Source organism: Macrotis lagotis, chromosome 3 (assembly GCF_037893015.1).
Source record: "Macrotis lagotis isolate mMagLag1 chromosome 3, bilby.v1.9.chrom.fasta, whole genome shotgun sequence".
In the NCBI taxonomy this organism is placed as follows: domain Eukaryota; kingdom Metazoa; phylum Chordata; class Mammalia; order Peramelemorphia; family Peramelidae; genus Macrotis; species Macrotis lagotis.
Genome location: NC_133660.1, coordinates 165,052,693 through 165,078,888, shown reverse-complemented (window position 1 = coordinate 165,078,888; position 26,196 = coordinate 165,052,693). Strand labels below are relative to the sequence as shown.

General features: G+C 37.9%; 1 protein-coding gene, 3 non-coding genes and 2 pseudogenes across 5 annotated transcripts; 4 read left to right on the top strand and 2 right to left on the bottom strand.

Moving 5' to 3' along the window:
- Window positions 1-423: 423 nt before the first annotated feature.
- LOC141516307 (cytochrome c oxidase subunit 5B, mitochondrial pseudogene) lies at window positions 424-837 on the bottom strand (annotated as a pseudogene).
- A 4,973-nt stretch (window positions 838-5,810) lies between these two features.
- LOC141519785 (small nucleolar RNA SNORA26) lies at window positions 5,811-5,940 on the top strand. Its single transcript, XR_012477426.1, has one exon. It is a non-coding gene; the product is annotated as a small nucleolar RNA SNORA26 (small nucleolar RNA).
- An 11,877-nt stretch (window positions 5,941-17,817) lies between these two features.
- LOC141519245 (mitochondrial transcription rescue factor 1 pseudogene) lies at window positions 17,818-18,423 on the bottom strand (annotated as a pseudogene).
- Window positions 18,424-20,035: 1,612 nt separating this feature from the next.
- LOC141517935 (protein GVQW3-like) lies at window positions 20,036-25,679 on the top strand. 2 transcript variants are annotated; one of them, XM_074229437.1, is made up of 3 exons: window positions 20,036-20,137; window positions 20,654-20,814; window positions 21,548-25,679. In XM_074229437.1, the coding sequence occupies exon 3, from the start codon at window positions 21,762-21,764 to the stop codon at window positions 22,194-22,196; it is 435 nt and encodes a 144-aa protein (XP_074085538.1). In that variant the 5' UTR covers window positions 20,036-20,137; window positions 20,654-20,814; window positions 21,548-21,761; the 3' UTR covers window positions 22,197-25,679. The 2 variants fall into 2 exon arrangements, with proteins under 2 accessions (XP_074085538.1, XP_074085539.1); XM_074229438.1 differs by lacking the exon at window positions 20,036-20,137 and having other exon boundaries at window positions 20,391-20,814.
- Window positions 20,450-20,570, top strand: LOC141519784 (small nucleolar RNA SNORA26). The gene has a single exon (XR_012477425.1). It is a non-coding gene; the product is annotated as a small nucleolar RNA SNORA26 (small nucleolar RNA).
- On the top strand, window positions 21,098-21,222 carry LOC141519782 (small nucleolar RNA SNORA26). Its single transcript, XR_012477423.1, has one exon. It is a non-coding gene; the product is annotated as a small nucleolar RNA SNORA26 (small nucleolar RNA).
- Window positions 25,680-26,196: the final 517 nt, after the last annotated feature.

Sequence of the window (26,196 nt, the reverse complement as noted above, 5' to 3'; positions counted from 1 at the left end):
TATGTCTACTAGGTCATTGAAAAAGGATGTCACATTTAGAGAATCAAAACTAAGTTATGTATGTAGATGATCTGCTCCTCATTTATCAAGGATTGTTTAAAACAAGTTTTATCTGCTGTTACATCTTTCAGGAAATCTTGAATGTTTTTGATAGTTATACAGGAGTCGCATTATTGATGAACAACTGGTAAGATACTAAATTGATCTATGGAATCAAATGATTTTTTTATAGTCAACAAATAATAAGCATAGGACTTTGTATCCTTATACAGCAGTCATTGTGAGACTCAAAAGCTATAACCAATGGAAGAATATTATTTGTGGAAAACTGCCCATTTCCTTCTCATTACTTCTTTTTTTTTTTTTAACATATTATGGGAGAGCCAGGGAAATGGCTAGCCTTTTATTGAATGGAAGAAAATAATACATATCTCAAGTAACCAGTCCTGGGGCTCAATGGCTCAACTGGTGGGGTACCAGCTTGTAGTGAGTTCCACAGTTTGGGCAACGCTGTGTCTCGCCTTTGTGAAATCAGAACCAGACTGCACTGTTGTCCTCTTCACAGATAGAGCCCACTATTCACTTGTCAGTGATGGAAGGGACCAGGTTGGGCTCCTCCTTAGTTCCTGGAGCTGCCTTTGGGGCTAGAATATTGTATGGATCCAAATCATTCCTGGCAGCCATCATAATCTCTTTCTCCAAGCCAGTGGCCTGCTCCTCATCGGAAGGGATACCTCCTTTGCTCGACACCAAGCACGCAGCTGCCCAGGCCAGACTGGAGGCCCTCAGGGCCTGGACCACCAGGGCCCTGGCGCCCCACAGTAACCTTGAAGCCATCACAACTGAAACAACCCTGACCTTCTCATTACTTCTTGATCAATCTCATAAAAATTTTGGGAAATGGCATGTAGGTTCATGGATTTCAAGGATCCCGGCGACTTCCTCATGACAGTAACGCATCAGAGTAAGACTCTGAAAAGGTAATGGTTAAACAAACACAGAGACAGAAAGTGATGGTACTATTGGTAGCAATAAATTTAGAGTCACAGAATTTAAGTGCAAATATTAGTTTTACCTTAGCCTTGATGGATGTAATGTCTGTGGACAAGGAAACAGCCATTCCCATTAACTGCTAACCAAAATGTTCCTGACAGAATTAAGGCAGCCTAACAGAAGAAGCAAGGAATTGAGAGGGAAAGAAAGAAGTGAGTATGTTTCAGATGAGTTAGAACACAGCTACCACCTCCTCTCAGACTTAAGATAGCCCAAGACCTTGAGCCCCAAAGCCCCAAAGCCCCAAAGCCCAAGGAATAGAAATGCAACCAGTCAATCAATCGGTCAGTAATCATTGATTAAATGTTTGCTCTGTGACAGAACCTGTTCTAAAAGTTGAAGATCCAAAGATAGTTTAAAAACTTATAGTCCTGGGTGGCTAGGTGGCACAGTGGATAGAGCACTGGCCTTGGAGTCAGGAGTACCTGAGTTCAAATCCAGCCTCAGACACTTAATAATTACCTAGCCCTGTGGCCTTGGGCAAGCCACTTAACCCCATTGCCTTGAAAAATCTAAACAAAAACAAACCAAAAAAACCCCATATACTCCCTATCCTTACAGTATTCACCCCAAACCTTTGAACCTTCTAGAACAGTCCAACAGCCACCCACCAGGGAAAGAATCCCTGTGGGGAATATGACCTCAAAGCTACTTCTGCAGCTGCTAAAACCTGGCCTATTCAGCTACCATAACTACCAAAAACTTGGAAATCAAAGTTCTTGCCACCAAAGTCCTTAATTATGAAATGGCTCAACATCAGAAATGATAAAGTTTTATCATTGTGAATGATGTAAAAGAAAATGCATTGCTATGTGCTTTGGGTTCAAATTCAGTCTTAGACAACTCACTATGTGTCTCTGGGCAATTCATTTAACCTATTTCTGTCTCAGTTTCCTCAACAGTAAAATGGGAATAATAATAGCCATCTACTATATTTTCCCTTGTATGCTGTTATGTATAAGACTCATCTTAATTTGGGGGCCCAAAATTTAGGGAAAAATGTACTACATGAAGTTATTGAACTCATTTTATTCATCATAAAATTCATACAACTCTACATCACTATCAAAACTCCTGTTTTGACAGTGATGTCCTCATCTGGGTCTGATGATGAATCACTGTTTTAGGAGAGGCTCCGACTGCTCTCCTGCCTGTGCTCTGGTCTGTAGTTGGCCACAAGCACTCCCTGGGCAAGTCTGGTGCATGAACGCATGCTTGATTCATTCCATTTCATGAACCTGAAGCACCAATTGTGTCCTCCTTTGAAATCAGTAACTTCTTTTACAACAGCAATTCTTGCCTCCTGTTGAACCATCTTTATGGACACAGGAATTCCAATTGCTCTTTGCCCTTCAATCCATCTCTTAAATTCCCTCTCTAAATCCAACCATTTTGCTAACTTGCCTCTCATGGTCTTCTGCTGTGGCACTAGGGTTTCTTCTTCCCGGAGCCAGTTTTGGATTGTTTTCTCAGTTGGAGGAGGACCAAACTTATGTGCAGCAGCACAATTTCCATTCTCTTTTACAAACTGGATCACTTTGAAATCAGCACTGTACAAAAATCTTTTCTGAGCCATTTCTGGGCAGAACATGGCAAAATGTTACTTAATATACCAGTAATAAATGTGAAGCTATGAGCACAAAGACAACAGGAATGAAAAAGTGAGAAATGCAAGTAAAAAAATCTACAACCACTGTATAAGACACTCCCAGTTTTTAGACCCTAAAATTTTTCAGAAAAGGGTGCTTCTTATACATGGGGAAATATAGTACCTTCCAGGGTTGTGTAAGGATTAAATGTCTGCTAATGCTTGTTTGCTTCTTTCCTTAGTTCCTTCCTTGTGACTGTTCTCTAAAGTCTTTTCTATCTAAAACCTCCTATATGTATTGTCTTCCCTTGAGATTCACAACTGTCTCCACTATTTTAGATGCATTTTCAGTGCTCCTCTAGAACTCCGTACATTGTTCAATCATTTTTTCAGTTGGTTCCGACTTTTTGTGACCCCATACGGGGATTTCCTGGCAAATATACTGGAATGGTTTGTCATTTCCTTCTTCAGTTCATTTTTTTATACCAGGAAACTGAGGCAAACACTAGTCCAGGGTCTCACAACCAGTGAGTGTCTGAGGTCAGATTTGAACTCAGTAAAAGACTCTTCCTGACTCCAGGCATTAATATACCACCTGATGATAATAATACATGTTTAATAAATGCTTTATGACTAATCCATTCATCTAAGTATTCTACTAAAAATTAAACTGAGTTCCATCTAGATAAATACTATACATTATAAATATTGCATACTTCCCAGGATCCACCACATGACACTGAAAACTGTAGGTGTTCAATATTCTAACTGAATTAAACTTAGGAGAACCTAAAGGCAGAAGGAGAGAGGGAAAAGGTTTAAGTTAATCTTCATGGAGAATGAGATGGGGGGTAGACTAAAAAGCAAACAAGTATGCAAAATGTACCACCTGTTTCACCTCTTTATCCCTTCTGGCATGGTTGGCTTCCTTCAAGCCTCAGCTAAATACCCACCTTCTATAAGAAGCTTTTCCTGATCCCTCTTAATGGTAATTCCTTCTCTCTATTATTGTCTCAGTTTATCCTTTAGAAATCTTATTTATACATGGTTGTTTGTGTATTGTCTCCCCCCTTTAAAGTGCAAGCTCCTTTAGAGTAGGAACTGTATTTGTCTATCATTCATCCTTTGTATTGGACATAGCTCCTGTCCTAGAGTAGACAAGGTAGACAAAGGCACTACTTTTATTTATTAAGCCTGGCTTGATAAATGCTTGTCAATTTCATTTGACCTGTTAATATTGCTAAATCCCAGAATAAATATCTATATTCACTTAAGATCAATACATTGTGACAAAAGATATCAGATATAGCTAAAAAGATATGGTACATAAAATCAGACCTGGGTTCTAGGTCACAATTTGCCACCAATATCTTTGGATCTCAAATTCTTCATCCAGGAAGTGAGAGGGATGTTTTAAGTCATTTCCAACTCTAACTGCTTATGATTTTAGCAATTGCTTCTGTGGAATTAGTTTCAGATTTGGAATAAACTTCAGGTGAAAAAGTGGTTCAACCAAGAGCATATTATCCATATTAACATCATCATCAACATTGTGAGTTGATCAACTCTGGTGGATGCAGTTCCTCTCAGCAGTTCAGAGAGCTTGGTCAACACTGGAAGACCTGTTATGGACAGCACCATCCATATCTGATGAAAACAATGCAAAATAAAAACAAAAAGCCACAGAATCTGAATGAACACTATGTTCACTTATTTAAAATTTCTCTTATGTTTTTCCTTCCTATCCCATGTTTTCTTTCTTTTCCCTTATTCCTAATTCCTCATACACCAAATGGTTAATATGCAAACATGTTAAATGTACACATACAACATCCACTATAGATTGTTCACTGCTGAAGGGAGTGGGGTGGGAAGGGAGGTGGAAGAAAATTGTGTAATATAAATATGCAAATGGATGAATTTCATAACAATAATTAGAAATGGATGAATTTCATAACAATAATTGGAAAAATAAAATATCAACCAACAACAACAAAAAGAAGAGGTGGTATTACTTGGACCCTTTCCCAACACTGATAGTTGCCCCAAGGTTCATTTTTATTTTATTTTTTACTGTCCCATCAGTCTTTGCTCTACCTCTCACACATGAAGGATTCCATGAAACGCACCCCACCATCATGCACAGCAAGCTTTCTTGTAGGTTTGAACCTAGACTGAGAAAAGTAGTGAAATGTTGAATTGGGAAGGGATTCAGGAAAAATAAGAAGAGTCATTTCCAGGTTGGTGGAATGGCATCAATTGAAGAGAAAGCAAAAAACTGTCTCTGCAGCAGCATTTATAGGTGGACAAGACTGGAATAGGGAGGATAGAGGTGACAAGTGACGATGAGAGAAAGGGGATAAAATGAATCTTCCTTCTGCCACAGATCCTTTTTTTTTTAGATTTTTGCAAGGCAATGGGGTTAAGTGGCTTGCCCAAGGTCACACAGCTAGGTAATTATTAAGTGTCTGAGACCGGATTTGAACTCAAGTACTCCTGACTCCAGGGCCGGTGCTTTATCCACTGCGCCACCTAGCCACCCCCACAGATCCTTTTTAACCTGGTAAACTTTGTTCTGGGAGTGAACAGCAGTATAGTCCTTAGGGATTAGCCCTAGGGAGAAGTCCCCAAGGAAGAAAAGCTTTTCCCCTAGGGAAAAAAAATGGGAGTCACAATGCCTCATGCTCTATCAATGAACTCGCACCTGGGTTCACTCCCAACTCCATCTATACTGACTCTTGAAATCCTGGTGAGTTGACCTAGGACTCTCCCAGTGGGAAAATGTCATTATTTATTGCTAGACACTGAGCTCCCTACCTTTGCCATATGGTCAGGGGTCATGTGTTTGCCCACCTGGGGGAAAGGGACCCAGAATTGTTCTGACCCATGCTACTGCTCACTCACTGTGGGTACCCCAAGCCTCTCTCCCTAGCCCCTCCACGCATGTTCAAACCAGAGAGGTGGCAGCCAGTTTGGGGACATGACTTGGGTGGGTCAGTCCCCCTACTGGAACCCCTATAAACTGGGTAGAATTGGGGTGGCTTGGACCTTGTGCAGAGCAGCAGGCCAGCAGACTGGGGTCAGGCCTCCTCTGGGAACAAGTTATGATCCTGGTCCCCCAGTCCATCAAGTCTCTCCCTATGTGCTCCAAGTCTCTGCATCCCCTTCTTTGCCCACCTGGAGCTAATGGTGCTTCATGTGACCTGGACAGAAGGGTAAAGTACTCTTCTCTCTCAATCCCAGGACAGATGAATCTCCCTCTGTCCCCTCTGTCCTGGATCCTGACTGGAGAGACAGGCCCTGCTTGCCCCGCAAGGGTTTCACCTCCCCAGTGTTACTTTGCTCTGCTTTAACTTGTAACACCAGGGTTTGTCTTTGTAGATGCTTCCTGGAAAGTCAGTCCTGGCTACAATGCTGCTGCTTAGAAGAGATGAACTGTTAAAACTTATTTGGAGAGTTTCTGAGGCTCAGGACCATGAAGGCCTTGGAAAGTTGACTGAAGGAGGGGACAGCTAGGTGGCACAGTGGATAGAGTCCTGGAGTCAGGAGGACCTGAGTTCAAATGCGACCTCAAACACTTAATAATTACCTAACTGTGTGACCTTGGGCAAGTCACTTAACCCTACTCCCTCACGAAGAAAATTGACTGAAGGAGATGAGGTTTGTCCATGTTCTTTAATGGAGTATAATGTTAATTGTTTACAGGAGTACCAGAGCTAGTTGTGTCTTTCCTCTTTATCTCTGTAGAATGGGAAGCTACTATTTCCTAACAGGAATGTATTCTGGTAGTTGGGGAAGGATAAAATAAGGCAACCTCAAAATAAACTTCCATTAAAGGATTTTACAATTCATTTACAAGTTCTGTGATCTGTGCTATACCATGTGCTACTTGTGAAATAAAGAATTGTGGTTTTAAAAAAAAAGTTTGATTTTTTTAAATTGCTAATGGAGGGATGAATACTAATCCTGTTTGGGTAATATTTTAAGACTGGTCCTAAAAGGGACTAACTAGTAATTTACTAAATTCACAGATTTAAAAATGTAGATTCAATATTCCAGTTACCTTCAAATTGGATTTAACTGTGAAAAACAGATACATTGTAAGTCAGATCAATTCTGCTACAATTATGCCAAAATGTTAAGTCTTCACCTAATTGAGGGGAGCAGGATGTTTCAAACCAATCCCATCCTCATTGTTTTTCAGGTTCTTTATTCAAAGAGATCAAAGGAATGCTGAGGAAGTTTGAAAGATTTATACCTTTTTATGGTACAGCCTTGGTGGTGTTGAGGCTGCAACTCAAATTCACACATGAATCTCTCTGTATAACTTAAGTTTTCCAAGTTTCGAATCTGCTTCTTCCACTTGTCCAGTCTGCTCCATGTCTGCCATGTTCTGCTGTTCATTCTGCCCTGGAGCTCCTCTGCAAGTTTGCTGCCCCGTTGATCTGCCCCCTAGCCTAGACAGTTATAAGGGCATCAAACAAATGACACCTTGCCAAATCGGAGTCTGACATAAGGATCATAAACTATAAAACCAAGTGTGTATCTGAATTCCTAATTGTATTTAGGGAGATTAAGGGGGATTCATATACCAACCTGGGCCAAATAGTTTACCCTTTAAACTGAAATAAAATATCTTATTGTAGGATCTTAATTTAACAGGTAAAAAAATAATGTTTGTGAGACCATCATTTTGATGTAGATTTTCCCCTCAAAATATTTGTATTGTTTTAGAATCCATAGATCCGTGGAGGCAGGAGGACCTGAGTTTAAATCTGACCTTAGATACAATTATTGCCTAGCTGTGTGACTTTGGGCAAGTCACTTAATCCCATTGCCATAAATAAAAAAAAATTTAAATTAAGAACTCTAATAGCTCCTGAATTGGAAGGTGCTGCATCATTTCCCATATATAATCTAACCTGCTTTCTTCCTATTAAATTCTAGTTCACCCATCTCCAGCAAATGTCTAGGACACATAACCTGATGCTTCTTCATCTAAATATTTAATAATCAGTTTTCCTTGTCCACTTGATTTTTCCATTGAAAGTTGCTAGGTCATTCTGTTTTGAAATTGAAATACCAGTGATCTCATTGAAAAGACCTTGAAGTATTTTGATTGCCTTGAGCAAAAAGGTATCTGGGGAGTGGAGTATCTAAAGATTTTCATCCTTTTTTGGAGTCCATCTATTTGGGCTCTTCAAAATATCCTCCATGACACATAATACCTTTGATGAACAGATATCCATTTAATCCCTTGCTTGATATTGATAAACACATGATCATTAAACAGTTTTCTGATTGTCTATTAAGGAATCTTGTATTAATAATAGCATTCAATGAAGCAGCCTAACAAAACAACAGAAGAAAAAGATCAGAAAGAGAAATAGAAGCAAATGTCATTCGTTAAAGTTTTGGGGGGGTACTTTTATTTTTTAATTGTTTATAGTTTGCAATATTTTAAACTACATTCTTTCCCCTCACCAAAAAATAAATGGAAAGAAGGGATTTTCTATCTTTGTTTGCTTTATGTAGGGAAATTTTTACCATTGTAGTTGTTTGCTATATTTCCATCATAAATTTTATAAACATCCATTCATTTGGAGTGTCAAGATATTTAGTTGACAGTAGTAATCACACTTCTAAAAAAAATAGAAGTCATCTTCTATTGTCATATTCTAATTGTTCATGAATGTTTATTTGGAATTTTGAGGAATTATTTCTTATATTCTTTAAGAACTTAAAGCATTCTTCATTTCCCATTCTGTAACTGTGTCCTTTTTCTTTCTTTCTTTCCACCATCCCTCCCTTTATCAGGCAATACATATACTAAATTGTACTTTGTTAAAGTCATTTTCAGTATCTTTGGTCAGGGGGTTAACAACATAAAAGGGAATTGGACAGAACACACCTTTTCAGTTATTACAATTCTTTATTAAACCAAGAAAAAGACAATATGGATTATATATTCACATAATATATGTACACACCCATACCATGGAAAAGACATATAAATATATGTGATGTTTATATAATTATATAGAAAAATATGTATAAACCATGGAAAAGACAATGGCTATAAATGGAAACTCTTCACTGGAATAATTTGACTTGTATTGGAGTCCATTATAACAATCAGCAACTTTGGTTCTGACTATCAATTGTGTGTTCCATAAGGTTATTGTGATGTGAAAAATTTGGGGGCTCAAAATGTTAATCCCCTCAAAATATTATTTCACTCACAATGAAAATAATAGGAATCCATGGTACAGACTGGAAAGAACATAGATTGTATTTCAAACTTATGTCTACATGTTACTAGCTCTGTAACCTTGCTCAAGCATTTAAACACTTCAGTTTCCTCACTTTTTAACTGAGCATAATAACATTTTCACTATTTTTCCAAGGATTAAATTGAGTATACAAATGTGTACTCTAATAAAACAACACCAGAGTTCAAAATTCCCTTAGAATTAGGTCAGTTTGTTATTTGTCTCAGTCAATCACTAAGAGGTCTTTGTCTCCAATAATCTTTCTTCATCCAGTGGCTGATACCCTATAAATCTCAACAAGTTGTTTGAAAAACTTAATTCAATTTAATAAACATGTAAAAAAATGAGCCATATTCTTCCTTGTATTACATTTATTTATAAACTTATATTTTCCTTATCATCTCCTATTTGATTCTTTGTTCCTTGATATCAAAGACCAGATTGTTTTTTTTCTTTTAATCCACAGCACCAACATAGTATCTTTTTTTTTTTTAGGTTTTTGCAAGGCAAATGGGGTTAAGTGGCTTGCCCAAGGCCACACAGCTAGGTAATTATTATTGTCTGAGACAGGATTTGAACTCAGGTACTCCTGACTCCAGGGCCGGTGCTTTATGTACTGCACCACCTAGCCACCCCACCAGCATAGTATCTTAAACATAGCAAATACTTGTTAATTGTTTCTTGAGTTGGCAGAATTGATAAGGTTGGATTCTTGAAATATTTCTTTATTAGATGAAGTAAATAATCACAACAAAACCCCAATATTTGTCAATCATTTAAAAAAATCAACATAGGTTAGATAACTGTAGGTTTAAAATTACTTTTATCAGAGGAATTCAAGTGGATTAGCTTTTCCTTTAACAAAATGTTATAAGGCCACCTTTACTTGACTCTGTTCTAACTCAGAAAAAGAACACAAATTGTTTGAAATTCTGTTTCTGGCTCAAACATTGACTTGGCCACTCTGCCCCAAACCAGAGAGATTCATTATTCCCCCTTCCATCTGTAACATGCAAACCATGCTTTTAGACTTTTCCCCCCTGTGGTGGTAGGATTAATGAACCACCAACCTGGCATATAAAGGCATTTCTATCATTAGATGTTTAATGAGAAAAGCTAGAAGGGAAGAATTTTTGGAACTTAGTCAATAAGTCTCTTGCTCTGCCTTAAATTTCCAGTTTCTGTATGGGAAACAGATAAATCTTTTAAGTGATAATACAAACTGAAAAAGTGACAATGTTCACCCTTAAAATTACGAGTTTCTCAACTTTAAATAATTTTATCACCTTAAATAGATTTTTCATTAACAGAAAATTTTTCATGTGCTAGGATAGGAAGCAATAAAATGCTTTATTGTAAGAATGAGGACATGTAAATGATAATTCTCTGGTGGTGCCCCAGCTACATTTTTAAGTACTTGCAACAGAGAATTGATAAAGCTGACTTACCATTATTAGAGATGATATTACACTAATAAGACATACTCATCAATTATACAATTAAATGTTATTGACCTGATTCCTAAAGGTCCTGGTAAGTGTGTCAAGGTTCTCTCTGCAATGTATCTCTTCAAGGTGATATTCTGTCAAGAATCTCATCAAAAAAGTACTGCTTTTGGGGCAGCTAGTTGGCACAGTGGATAGAGCACCTGTCCTGGAGTCAGGAGTACCTGAGTTCAAATCTTGCCTCAGACACTTAATAATTATCTAGCTGTGTGGCCTTGGACAAACCACTTAACCCCATTGCCTTGCAAAAAAAAAAAAGTACTGCTTTCTAGTAAATAGGAAATGTTCTCATTTCCAAGTTCCAGAAATGCAGGATTCTGTCATAGTCATAATATAGAAACAGGCAGATGACTATAGTGGGTTTTATTGGTTCTGGCTAAGGAAAGAGGATGGATTTTTGCCGATTTAAAAAATATAATTTAATAAAAAAGAAAACTATCCAGTGTCATGAAAACGTCTAAAGGATCTATCTATCTCAGTCAAAAAAAAAATTAGAATTTTTAAAATAATCATCTTCTGCTAAAAAAAGAGTATTTTACTGGGATTCAACCTAACCTCCCCTGATGTTTTTAGGATTGTAGAGGGCTCTTTAATCAAAGAGCCTAGACACCTATCACCTTGCCTCCTTGTCTTCTTAACAGATGGAGACTATGAGTATTTAACATTATCTATACTATCAGAAATGGTTGACATATTGGTTGCTTTTGCTGAAATGTTTTTTGTCCTCTTTTTGATTTTTTGATATGTGAGATAAGTCTCTGGCAGGAAGAGGAAGAGAGATTCAGAAATATAATGATATTTAAACAAAAGATATCAATAAAATATGTTAAAATAATTATTCTAACTTATCCAAGTTGACTCACTTATTACATATCAACAAAACTGAAATTAGAAACTGTTTGGATTCCCACACCAGTAGTCTTTCAGTAGATTTAATCATAACCAGAAACTTCTTAATGGATTTCAGAAGGAATGATGTGGTCTATTTTTAAACTACTTTATCATCTATTTTACTGGATGTTACATTTATAAAGGTAGCTTAATATAAAGGTAGCCTACTCTTCAGATTATTTTTGCCTATTCAAAAAGAATTGAAAAGTTGGAAACTATTCTCAAGAATAACAGAATATTATAGCTAGCATATACATGACACTTTAAGGTTAGCAAAATACTTTATGAATAATTTTTCAATTTTACCTGGGAATATGTGCTATTTTGCAGATGAGGAAAGTGAGGCAGGCAGGTTAAGTGATTTGTCCAGAAACATAAAACTGAAGTATGAGGTTAAATATGAATTTACTTCTTCCTGATTCTAAGTCAATGAGCCATCTAACTGCATAAAAAAAGGAGACTGATAAAAATAAAGTGATTTAACTCAGATTCAAAACCTGATACTAAGACTTTACATTCAGTACTTTTTCCATTGCTGCATGTCCCCCTCCTCTTTGTGCCTAAAGAGCCACCCTCCTTCAAGACCCTTCCTTTGATAGCCTTCTTCCATATCCTATACCCATTTATTCATCCTTTTCTCTTGATTTCCTTTTTTCTTTACTAAACTTCCCTAAACTCCTCCTGAGGACCAAACTTTCTTCTAGCCACATGATTAATAGGAAGAATCCATAGTTTTCAAACAAACCATTTTGAGGTAGCTAGAAAGAACCATAAATGGCTTTTTAGACAAAGAGTAAGGAATTAATTTTAGCAGGTGGAGAATATATGTACTCAGGAATAAGGAAAACTAGGACAAAATTCGGGCCTATATGCAGAAAAATGTGTCAAGGATAACAATTTGTTTTCTGCTGCTCAATCATACATTTATATTATTCTTGTGGATAATAGAGACAAAGATTTATTTGACATCTGACTGATATTTAGCTAAAATATCATTCATCAGCATCAGTTTCAATTAAAACCCTAAGAGATTAATATATTATAGTAAAAGGACTACTACACTGGGGAATTAGACTAAAATATCCTTAAGGTTCCTTTCCAGTCTGAGTCTATTAAAACTGATTTAGTTAGCTGATAACATCTTTAAGTACTCTAGAAACCAGGAGACAGGGTAGATTAGGGTGAAGCTGGGAACAGGGGTAACTCTTAGATGTGGTATGCCTTGGTAGTAGAAGGGAAGGAGAAAGAATGATGAAATACTAGCCAGTCAATTCTTTGAGGTAAATCTAGATAATTTTCTTTTTCCTTGCTGGTTAGTAAGGTCTTCTACTGTTTCTCTCCAGGTTGACTTAAGAGCTTAAACTGTCCCCAGGGAAAAATGTTTTTGACTTAGCTGCCATCACCCTTTCTCAAATTGTATTCTGGTTTAGGAAGAAGATGAAATGCCATAATTTTTTTTGGTGTCAATTTGTCAAGGGACTGTCTTATTTGTTTGTGTTCCTTATTATATTATTAACTTTTCATCACAGCATTTAAAGGAAAATATATGGTCTCCTAATAAGTCTTAATTTTCTTTATAAAACATACTTACAATACTTGCATAGACAAGCAGAAGAAAAAAGCCTGAAAGGCATTCATTTGAAATTTACTGATATGTACACCTTTTTCTATTTGAACTTCTTTGAAGTAAAGATCAGAGGTGGTCCTTTCTTAGTAGCTCATCTTTGATGTTTTTTCTTTGCTATTGCTTCAATTCTCTACATAGACAAAACATAAAACAGGGCAATATATAATCATCATTCTATGATTAACTTAAGTGAGATATTTGTCAAAGAAAACATAATCTGTTTCCATTTAATTATCTTTTTATGATGTTTCTGAGTATCTAAAAGAAAAAAATTAATTTAACCGAAATGTATTTTTTGGCATCAATTTCAATTTAAGCCATGTGCCAGTTTTTAAATTGTTTAACAAACTAAAAACAAATGCATCAAAATGCCTATGAAAAAGTTTGATTTACTACAGTTTCAGTGTGATGTTTAATTGGAAACTCAGTAATCCTCCCAACAATCTAGTGTATACTAAGATAGGAAGAAGAGGAAGGAACAATCTACAGGAATAAGCTAGAGACAAATCAATCCTGGTGATAAAACATTGAAAGTTGTACTTGCCCACAAAACTTCTGCCAAAAAAGTCAAAGTTTGAGGTAGGAGATCAATCTGGAGCCAAAGTGTTCTAGTATGGGGGTATCAAACACACACAAAATGTACTTTAACAAAATAAATAAAAATATAATAGGACATAGATAATATTAATGTTTGATTTTTCTAAGTCAATAGGCAGCTCACAGAAATGATATATGGTTTTGTGACCCCCATTTCAATTTGAGTTGAACATGGCCTATGGACTAACTGGGAAGCAAAAGTAAGAGGGGAATTTACTCTATTACTCCCCAAGCAATATAACTGAGGTCCTAATCAACCAACTGGATTGTTTGTTTTAGCTAGCAAAAGTATGATGAGTGATAAAAAGTGACTGGAAGAAGAATTAGAGTTGGGTCCTGAATTCCATCAACTGACAAGACACCAGCCTCCCAGAATTCATGAATAGAAGGAAGATACAACACCAGAAGTGTTTGTTCCTGGTAAAAGCAGCTGGTAAAGTAGTTCAAATACCTTCTGAATCCAGAAATTTAGGTTTCACAACCTAAACTGGGCCCTCACTACTCCTAGGTAATCCTACTCATTCTCCTACTTTAAACAGAGACTTTTCCAAACCTTCTCATCCCTCCTTAAACTTCTCATGGCTCCCTTGCTCAGCTTCCCCTTAACTCACATTTTTTTTTTATTTCTCCCTCAATTGCAAGTTAAAACAATTCTTAACATTTTTTTTAACATCCAGTATTCCAAATTCTATTCCTTCCTCCATTCTCCTCCTTCCCTGAGAAAAAAACTAATATTATCTAAATACGGATTGGAGCATACCATTTTTCCACTTTCTTGCTTTCATTCTTTTTTGTTATTGTTCAAATATAAAATGACTAAAATGTAAATGTTTTTATTTGTTTGCACATGTATAACCTATATCATATATTTTACAGAAAAAAATGGAAATATTTGCCATGACTTTTTCCCCTCTCATCTTCATCTTCTATCACTTAGGTAACTTCTGCCACTCTTTCCTCCTTCAACATCTGTCTCATGATGAAATGTTTTCTTCCTTACCAAGTCTCTACCTATTCAAATGATCCCATTCCATCCTATCTCATTCAACAGATTGTCCTCTCTGCTATCTTTCACTTATTTTCAAACTCTCCCCGGCCTCTACTGACTCATTTCTTTCTTTCATTTTGGCGAGGCAAATGGGGTTAAGTGGCTTGCCCAAGGCCACACAGTAGGTAATTATTAAGTGTTTGAGGCCGGAGTTGAACTCAGATACTCCTGACTCCAAGACGGATGCTCTATCCACTGCACCACCTAGCCACCCCCACTGGCTCATTTCTTACTGCCTATAAACAGGCCTCTGTCTCTTCTATTCTGTTAAAAAAAAAAAAACTTTACTAGATCCTTACATTGGGGCTAACTGTGATTACACATCTTTTCTTCCTTTTGTAGTTAAATTTCTTGAAAAGGCCATCTATCTGCCTGCCTCACTTTCTCTCCTCTCAATCTCTTCTTAACCTCTTCTGATCTTATCATTTCCACCAAAATTGCTTCTCTAAAATTATAATGATCCTTTTTTCCAAACCTTAATCTTCTCTTTGCATTCTTTGACTGCTGACCATGCTCTGCTCCTTGATGCTCCTTCATTCAACTGAAATTGCTCTCTTCATAGTTATTAATGATCTCTTACTTGCCAAATCTAGTGACCTTTTCTCAACCCTTATTCTTTTTGACCTTTATGCATCCTTTGACACTGTTGATTAAGCTCCTCTCCTTTATGAGACACCATTCTCTCCTGGTTCTCTTCCTATCAGACTGCTCCTTCTCTCTCTCCTTTTCAAGATCCTCTTCCAGATTATGCCCTCTGAAAATAGGCTCCTAACTTGTACCCTTTTCTCTTCTTTCTCTAGACTACTTCATGTGGAAATTTCATAAAATACTATGGATTTAATTACCATAATCATACTGATTCTCAAATCTATCTATACAGCCCCATACCTTCTGCTGATGTACATTCTCATATCTCCAATTCCTTTTATACATATCAAAATGGATGTCCAGTAGACATCTAAAAATCAATATTTCCAAAATGGAACTCATTCTCTTTACTCCTGAACTTCACCTTTCCTACTTTCCCTATTACTGGAGAGGTTCCTCTCACCTCCCATACCCAATCTGTTGCCAAGGTGTGTTGAGTTCACCTTCCCAACATATCTTGAATATATCCTCTTCTCTCCACTGACACTGACTGACCCTCATCACATCATGCCTGCCTATCTCAAGTCTCTCTCCTCCACTACATTCTATCTCTATTTAGCCATTAATGGTTTTCCTAAAGTTCAAGTCTGATATGTCATCTCCAACTCACTAAGCTCCAATGGCTCCCTATCACTTCCAGGAGCAAACACAAAATCCTTTTTTTGGTATTCAAAGCCCTTTAGAACCCCTTCTCCAGGTCACTTCTTCCCATGTACTCTTCATGCAAATGACACTGACATTTTTACTTTTCCATGAACAAGATCTTCCAACCACTGACTCTGAGCATTTTTTTCTGGTTGTTCCCCAAGCCTAAAGTGCTTTCCCTCTTCAATTTTGCTTACTAATCTGCCATGAAGTTCCAATTAAAATCTCATTTTTCACTGGAAGCCATACCCAACTCCTCTTAATTCAGTATTTAGCCCATAGAAGTCATTTGATAAATGTTTTTTGGTTGAGTGACTACATTATTTCTCATTTATCCTATATATTAAATATATATAATTTGCAAAAGTATATATTTACATATTTTCTCTCCCTTAGATTATAAATTCCTTAAGGGCAGGGACCATCTTTTGTCTCCTGTTTCCTTAGCACTTAACACAGTGACTAGCACAGAGCAGGTCTTCAATAAATGTATATGGATCAATTGAAACTGTGCCTCTGGAATACCTAGGTTTATGCAATATCCATAGTCAGGTTGAAGAAACTGGGTTTGGAAGGTGCTATCCAAAAATCTTATTTTTTTTAAATATACTTTATTTTATTCCTTTTGATTTTATGGGCATATAACTTCATGAAGCTAAACCAAGATTTTGTGATAAATATTATTATACATTATGACAGTTTTCAAAATATAGTGCAGAGGAAGAAGTGGAAGATCCACAGGGATTTGGTGTTTTCCTCAAGTGTTCATTGTTGTTGGATGGAGCATATTTTTGCCAGAGTGAGAATTGAATGCCAGTATCTTAGGCCTTCTTTGCGAATAGGATCATGCAGCAGCCAGTAGTGTTTCTTGATGATAGGGCAAAATCATTATTTCACAAAATCAATATGAATATATACATAAATTATTCATATTTAGAAACTTTCAAGTTTCATAGACTAGGGAGCTTAAAATGAATTTAAGATTTATTGAAGATGACTATGCCTTATCTAGTAATTTACTATTTCCTTCTTAACCCTTCTGAGGTTTTCTAAGGTTTTTGTTTTTTGTTTTTTATAAAGATGCCACAGCTCCACTTGCAGTCTTGCCACTTGTAAATTCTTATTCTGAACACCATGTCCCTTTGTGCCTCAACTACCCTTTCTTCTATAACCACTCTCTTTCTATCCTTTCACTTTTCTTTCGTTCTTCTCTAATGCCATTTCCAATTAATTGGGTTTTTGTTTGTTTGTTTTTTGTTTATTTTTGTTATCTATTGTCTACTTCCATACCCTTTTCCCCAAGGCAAAAACCTTAGGGTCTCAGAAACAAAGCAACCAGACATTCTATATTTGTTAGAACTTCCCATCATTGTCCTCAAATAATAGAATTCTTCCATGAGAAAGCACTAGGATAAGATAATTCAGTTGACCCTGGAGGAGAAAGTGAGGCTGATGACTTTGCATGCCCTTTTTAAATCCAATTCATTTACAAGTCAACATATCATCTTCTTAGATGACTTTGGTCCTCCTCTAGAACCAAGGACAAACCAAAGGATAAGTAGATCACTCAGTGCTTTCTTTTCAAGGTTTGCTCTTCTACTGTTTTCCTTGCTCTTATCCCCTCCAGTCTCCTCTAGGATTTTACTTCACCTATCTTCTTCCCCCTCTTTCTTACCTTCAATCTCTCCTTCTCTAATAGCTTCTCAAATGCCTACAATCTCAAGTCTCCACCTTCCCTAAAAAAATTGATCAAAAATGTTCTCCTAGGGAGCAAGATAGGTGGAGCAGTGAAGAGAGCACTGGCCCTAGAGTCAGGAAAGCCTGAGCTCAAATCCAGCCCCAGATCCTTAATAAATTACCTAGCTGTGTGACCTTAGGCAAGTCATTTAACCCCATTGCCTTGCAAAAGCAAAAAAAAGGCTCTCCCATTTTCTGCCATAACCTTAAGCATTCTTCTCTTCTGATACTTTTTTCAAGACAATTTGCATAGCTGTCTCTCTTTCTGATTCTTTGTCCTCTCCAGAGATAAGATCCAGAGTATCACTCACTTTCACTGTTCTGCTTTTCTTCCATAATTTTTCTCCATTCAGTCTGAGTTCACTTTTGTAGAATGTATCTTTTATTTTATTTCTTGCAAGATCCAGACCTGTTTTCAAAATGACATCATACCGAAAAGAGGGGATGGCTTTCTCCAGATCTTCGTAATCTGGGTCATTTTAAGGTCATCTTCATCTAAGTCATCATTGTCATCATCTGCTTTCTGCAAAGCCTTTTTACTGGTCTTTTTAGATCCTGTGTTGCTTTTGAGTCTTATGAAAAAGAGTGATATGTACTCTGGGTACATTAAAAACCCTGGGAGTTTCACAGAGGAAATACTATTATAGAACAGTGTTCTGCAGTTTGATGTGTTCAACTGATAACTAGGAGTATGAATGTACTGACTGCAAAAGGTAGAGTTTATATGCAGAAGATGTCCCCCAGAATCCAAACCAGGCATTTGGTTTTCTTAAAGCACCCATGGGCAATCTGAGTCTAGTTATAGCACACATCACAAGCCAGAGGGCTGGGGGAGGGGAGCTGAGGGAAGTTTGGCTGGGCTGGGTCTGGCAGCTCCAGTGGGACCCAGCCAAGTTGGCCTGGGCCAGGAGTACTGGGTGGGGGCAGGTTATACCAGCATGCTTCTCTATAGTCTATCCTTTCACTGCTAATGTTCTAGAAAGAATAATGCAGTTTTCCTCCTCTGCTTCCCCCCTTCTCAGCCACTTTGAAGCTGGCTTTACCCATCCTGAAAATACCTTGTCTAAGCTCAGCAATTACTATTGATTTGCCAAATCCAATGCTTATTCTATTTACCATACAGCAGCATCTGACACTATTGACATTTTCTTTTTTTAGACACTATAATCTTGATTTGCCTGACATGAAGAATTGGAAATAGTCTTCGACTTGGTGGCTACAAATTTTCCCCTTTAAATTAGATTTATCCAAAAATGAACTCATATAGGGAAAATACTGTATCTGAGTTCCAATGTCATTTGTCACTGTTTCCTTGGGCAAGTCTAAAATTCGGCCTTCTGTACCCAAGTTCATATATACATATATATATATATATATATATATATATATATATATATAATTGCATAGTCTCTCCAATTGCTTGTGACCCCCTTCGAAGACAGCAATCCTTAAACATTTCAATCTTTCTTTGTACCTCCAACGCTTAACAGAGTATGACATATTGAAAGTCCTTAGTAAATGAGTGTTAACTCGACCAACCCTTCTGTGCCTCAGTTTTCTCGCCTGTAAAATGAGAGCATTAGATTAGATGAACTCTGAGGTTCTTTTCAGTTGAAGATCCATGATCCTATGACTAAGAATTTATGGGGAATACTATTCTGCCAGGAATACAGATCTCAAAAATGTCCTGTCTTCATCTTGCGGTTATTTTTTAAGATTTTATTTATTTTGAGTTTTACAATTTTCTCCCCAATCTTACTTCCCTCCCCCATCCCCCACAGAAGGCAATTTGCCAGTCTTTACATTGTTTCCATGGTATACATTGATCCAAACTGAATGTGAGGAGAGAAATCATATCCCTAAGGAAGAAACATAAAGTATAAGAGACAGCAAGATCAGACAATAAGATAGCAGGGTTTTTTTTCCTAAATGAAAGGTCATAGTCCTTGGCCTTTGTTCAGACGCCACGGCTCTTTATCTGGCTACAGACGGTATTCGCCATTGCATTGCAGTTATGTTTTAGAGGTCACTGAGAAGGGGATTTGAGGTGAGGATAGCAGGAAGATCTAGTTTCACTCCTCCTACCTTGGTCTAATTAGGGGCTGGTGTAGGGGCCGTGGGGAAACGGACTCAGGGGCCTTTAGGGGAGGGAGGGAGATGAATGCCAGGGGAAGAGGACCCCGGGACAACTCGGATGCTGGGGAGGAAAGACATCTCCAAGTAGGAGAAGCAGCAGCTTTAGGGAAGGGCACTCCTAGCCCTGCCCCTGGGTCAGACATTTGGGGAGGAGGAGAAGGGGGAGGAAAAAGCAGAATGGAAATCACATGCTCCTCCTGCTTTTGGCCAATAGCAAGTAGCCAGCCTCTACCCTCCCTACTCCCGGGCCTTGGCTTTCTCCAGGATTGGTGTGCCCCCCGCGGGCTGGGCTCTCGCGAGGGTAGAGGCCTTTGTAAAGCCCGGACCGGCTCCCTTCTCTCTCTTCTCAGCGGCGGCGGCGGAGGATGCGGGCGGCCGCCGGGGCCAGAGGTAGCCGGGGTTCCTCGGCCCCTTCCTTCCACACTCACGCAGCCCTGGCCGCGGCCCCTTGAGTCAGGGCCGGGCCCGGACCTTGCTGTCGGAGTTGGGCGGTGGGGGAGCCGGGGGCGGCCGGGCTCGGCCCTCGTGGCCACGCGGGGGGTCTAGGGTGGGGACACTGGTCACGCCTCCCCCGTGGGTACTCCGGGACCCTCCCCGCTGCCCCCCCCCCCGGGTGCGCACCCAGGGTTGGAGGAGCCGGAGGGCAGCTGGGGTGCGCCACGGGCTTGGGTGGAGGTGCCTGGCGCCGCGTCCCCTTGAGCTTTGCCCACCTGGAGCTAATGGTGCTTCACGTGGCCAGAATGGAGGGGTAAAACACTGTTCTCTCTCAAACCCGGGGCAGACCCACCATCCTCTGTTCCGGATCCTGTCGTGAGAGACAGCTGCAGCTCCTTAGCCCCAAAGGACTGGGCCAGCCCGCTGTGCCCTCTCTTCTTTAACCTGCCATGCCGGGCTTTCTCTTTGTAGGTGCTGCGTGGAAGCCCGCCCTGGCCGCGCTGTTGCTGCTTGGAACATGGCACCTGTGAGCACCCATTTGCCCTAGGACTAGGCAGGCCCTGAGAGCTCCTGAGGTCGAGTCTTCGTGGCCTTGGGAAATTGAAAGTTAATATGTGATTTTGCAGTATCAGGTAGTAAGATTGTATCTCTAAACTCCTTAAAGGTGGCTAATGTTACCACATATATTCTCTACAGGGATACATTTGCAGGAGTCTGACCCCTGACATGGAGTAGTATAAAATAACATTGTAAAAAGAGACCCATATTCTGCTTTTACAAATGTTCCCCCCTTGCTTTTAAGTGCTTTCAGCGATTTGTTTTTAATCTAAATGAGAATTATTAGTAATCAGTTTCCATTCCTACTGAAAAATGAGGAAATGTGACAAAGGGAACAGTAAATAAAACCCCTTTTATGTGGCCTGTTAAAGCTGATGGTGCTTTTAGAGGCTAATCAAGAAGGAAGGGTATAATAATTCTCCATTAAACCCAAACCTGAGATTTTTAAACCTCTAGTTTGGATCCTGTCTGGAGTTACAACTGAACATTAAGATTTTTTTTTTGCAAGGCAGTTGGTTAAGTGGCCTGCCCAAGGCCACACAGCTAGGTAATTATTTGTCTGGGTTGGTGCTTTTTCCACTGCACCACCTAGCTGCCCACCATTCAGAGATTTCTTTTTATTTGGCAAGGCGAAGGGGTTAAGTGACTTGCCCAAAGCCACACAGCTAGGCAATCATTAAATGTCCAAGGTCTGATTTGTACTCCTGACTCCAGGAGTGCTCTATCCATTGTGCCACCTAGAATGTTGCATAACTTAATGTCCAAGCATCAGCAGTACTGAATACCTTTTCTTTTTCTTTTTTGTAGGTAGGAAAAATACAAGCTGGGATGATCTGATTCTGAGACTTCCAAAATCTTTATCTACTGCTGTATAATTCACAAGGTGTGATCATTATATAAGACTAGTGTTTATTGTCTGACTTGGAAAGAGAAGTGGCCCTAGTGGAACATGCTTCACTTTGCAGAAAAATATTTTTCAAGGTCTCTGAATCAGTTCTGTAGTTATAGAGTATAGAAAAGCATGCTTCCTGTTGGTGGAAAAATGAGTGACCGTTATTTAGAACAAAGAATTCATATCAAACTTTGTGTAAAGCTAAACAAATCTGCCAGTGAGACACTTGAAATGTTAAAAGAAGCTTATGGAGATGAAGTAATGTCAAGAGCAAGAGTTTTTGACTGGCACAAAAGGTTTAAGGAAGGTAGGGATGATGTCCATGATGATGCACGAAGTGGGCGCCCAATCACCCACAGAACCAATGAAAACGTTGAAAAGGTCAGAGATTTGGTTCGGTCAAATAGTCGATTAACTGTGAGAATGATGGCTGAAAAGTTATCTTTAGATAAAGAGACAGTAAGACTTATTTTGAAAGAGAATTTGAATATGAGGAAGGTTTCTGGGAAGATTGTTCCTTGTACAGTTTCAGTAGATGATGCTAGTGAGGGAGAGATAAAGTAGAAGAGTGTTAACAGTCTTCCATTGGAGTTTGTAGGATTGATTTGACTTTCAGATTTTGCCTTTTTCTGTTAAATTTCATTGTTATAGAAACAACCTAAAACAAGCTTGACCATCGTCAAACATTTTCATTAGGTTTTCTTGGTATGAAATATGAAGAAGGCATAAATGAAAGGTGAAAGCAGTGAAGATATAATGGAGTTGGCACCTTTATCATAGTGGAAGAACTAGGTCTTTATTAAATACGTGATGGTTTTGACTCATTGCAAAGATCTAGCTCATTCATCTGAAAAGTGGGTAGCTGGTACCTCAAGGGTAAACCAGGAAGATAAGAGCAGATTCACCAGCTATATACATATATAAAGAAAATACTATTGGCAGGCAAGCAATGAATATTTAGCTTTTAACAGGACAGTGAAGCTGAGCACCATGAAGACTGTTAGAAAAAAGAAATTTGAAATTCATTGGTTGACCCTTGAATGTATGAATTTCAGATTTGACTAGCAGTTTCCACCAGTTGCTTGAAAAACATTTTCTGGCTAAAATTTATTTAGTGGGATTATTATTACTCCATCAATGGCATATGATAGTCTTTTCAGAGTTTAAAATGCTATATAAATTAAACCACAGACTGACAAATTAATATATAGAGTGGTTAGTAGTTAATACCCCCAGATTTGGTATAGCTAAGCATATCAGTCAAGGAGAAAGGAGCAAGCAGCAGCTTTGAAAAAGGGAATGGGGGGGGAAGAATAATCAAGTTTCTTAATGTTGAAGTATTTCAGATGAAGAGGTAGGCCAAAGTATAATCAAATGTATAGAGTAGCTGAGCATGGAGCACTAGGAATTATCAGAAATTAGTATGTTATTGTCTACCTAAGGTAAATACTTATAATGTTAAATGATTCATGACTTTGATTATACCAATGGCATTAGTTAATGGCCTCTCTTGAGCTTCACTAATAGATTGGAATATCTAGGGAGTGTTGTAGAATTACATTTGATCCCCTAGGAATTAAAGTTCACAACCTGTAAATCAGAAGACAGCAAGGACTTCTTGAAGAAGACATTTTACAAACTAACAACCCAGAAAAGAAACAATAAAAGCCAAAATTTATTTGTTTTGGCTAGAACTTGTTTTGGTTAGCAAGAACTGAGAAACCACCAACTGCTATTTGAAATTGTCATCAGTTGCTAATATCTTTAATCCAATCTATCTTTCCTTAAGGTGCAATACTATGTTGCTGATTTTTTAATTTGTAACAACCAATAAGATTTTATTCAAGGATTAAAACACTAACAATGAAATTTTCTAGATTGTCTAGTCTACTAATCTCTTGGTCTCTTCTCACCCACTTAAATTAATTAAGGTTGATGTTTTTATTTAAACCATAAAATATCTGTACTTAGTAACTTTTTTGTAACCTGCATTTTTTCATATAACTAATCCTGTGGTAAAGACCAGTTAAAAGTAAATGTTTTTCCCCCTTCAGTTGTTGGTAACAAAACTAGACATTGTTTTAAATAATAATGCTGTCCCTCATTTCTGTCAGACCTATGGCATTACCCTCTCTCTACTTAACTATGCATCTTGAATCCCTTTTATGTGTCAAGCCTATTAAATGTAATATAAAAATTTGAGTTGGCTTAGAATGGTTGGCTTCAGATTTTATCTTGTTGCCAAAGGCCAGTAGCACAAGTACAAATCTTCTGATAACTAGATATATCATTGTGTGACTTACTATATGAATAAATGCTTCAAATTTTAAATGATTACCCATCCTTTGTATCTTAAGGATGACAATAGTGTCTAGTAAAAGAATTATCAGAATAGATTTGAAATGCCTACCAGTTAAATTTAACAGTTGTTGAATAAACTTGTTTTACAGTACAATGAGTCTCTTCTGATCATTTGAGGGATGAGTGGCAATTTTTCTCCAAACTTTTCAGTATACAAAATGTTTATTTACTACTGAGCCACTAGCTCAGGATACATGGGATTTTCTTTTCACTTCCACATTTTGAGACCTTTAACAACTTTAGGTACAACCATTACTTAGTAATAATACATTTGTCATTTTAAAACTTAAATATTAATTTAGCTCATGAAAATATTAGAGTTTATAGTTTGGGAACTAATATACATTAAGTTCTGCACTTTGTCATAATATAAATTTTTTTCTTATTTTTTTAAAACTAATCAAGTCAGGCTGATTTGACCAATAAGAATCCACAATTCTCCTTAACACAGATTGACCACAAAAAAACCATTTGAACACCTGGGGTGATTACTCTCATTTCCTTTGAGCTACTTCATTATGCCTTATCTCAGATCACAGGACCTTCTCTGAGGGCATCCCTTGCTGCTTAGTCCTGGGCTAGTTTCTTCCATGCTGCACAATCAATTCCAGAGCTCTTAAGAGAGACCTTTAGAATGTCTATCACTAATTCTTGACACACACATGTACACCCCACACACACCTTGTGAGTTGTTCATAAAATAAACCTTTTTAGCAAGCAGACATTTGGCATTAAAATTATGTGACAGGCCCATCAAAGTTGGGCTCTGAGGTAACTCTTGAATGCTTGGCCATTTAGCTCTAGAAAAGACCTTAGTGTCTGTTACCTTATCCTGTCAAGCAATGTTCAGAATTTTCCTAAGACAATTTGAATAGAAATTTTCATTTTCCTGTAATGGCTATGATAGACTGTCCAGATTTCATAGGCATATATCAATGAAGCTAGAACAATGACTACTTAGACCTTCAGTTGGTGCATGGGGTGTGTTCAAGGAAGACTAGAACCTCTGGTGTGGGGGCTGCTGAGTCCATTTCAGGGCTTTCCCCTTTGATGTCCATCCGAGCCCCCAACTCAAATGTGACTCCAAGAAGCTGTAGTATGCACTTAGGTAATCGAGGGGCTCCCAAACTCATCAGTGAGTTAGGTGGGGTATGAATGGTGTCTGGAGTTGACCAGGGCACCAATAGGACTTTGATTTTAGTGTTTAGTATGTCAGGCCTCTTGGAATTTGTACAATTTGAAGAGACCTGATAAGTCATCTAATTCCACCCTTGGCTGAGTAGCAATCTCCTTTACAACAGCTTAGACAAGTGATCTCTTGCCTCTGGAGAGAGATATCTAATATTAGAGGGCAACATAGGCAGACATAGCCCATTTATATGGGGAACTGGACTTCTATATAATCCTGGCTTTTCTACTGGGAGTTTATAAATTAAATCCCTATCAAAATGCAGCCTTTTTAAGTGAAGATAAGTCAGTTTTGGCCATCTCAAAATAAGTGCTTACCAACTTTGGGTTCCACAGAAAATGCTTTTTTAGATAATAGCAGTTAGGTGGTTATCTTAGGAAAGTCAATAGGGTAGTTAAGACTATTAAAAGCTAATTGTATGCTAGCAAGTAACTTCTATAATTGGATGAGTGAGTCAATCAGTTTTTCTTTTTTTCATTATTTTAACATACCACCAACACTGAGCTCTGTTCAGAATCAGAAAAGAACGATAAACAGTTTGAATTTCTATTTCTGACTTTGCCACTTATTGCTATTATACTCAGCATAACAATTGGATGCTTCCCCCACACCCCCATCTGCAAAATGCAGACAGTGGTTTTGACCTCTCATTTGCTTTGAAAGTACTAGAATATTTTAATTGCTCTATTTTTAATGGGGGGAGTCAATGTTTTCTTATTAAACTAATATTAGAAGAAAAAATTTAAAAAGATGAAGGACTGAGTTTGATTAGTTGCTTCTCTTTAACATTTCAGTTTCTAAATGAAAATGGTGAATATAATAAATCTTCTAAATGATAAAAGTTAAAAGGAAATCTGACTTTCCCCAAAATTTCAGAACTATGAGCCAGGTCACAAAAAAAATAGCAAAATTGAACTGGCATGATGGCATAGGATTCCATGTACACTTAAACTTCAGAATCAGCCAAGAAGTTAGTGACTGCTTGCTTCAGGCTTGTCCTGATACCTATCTGTC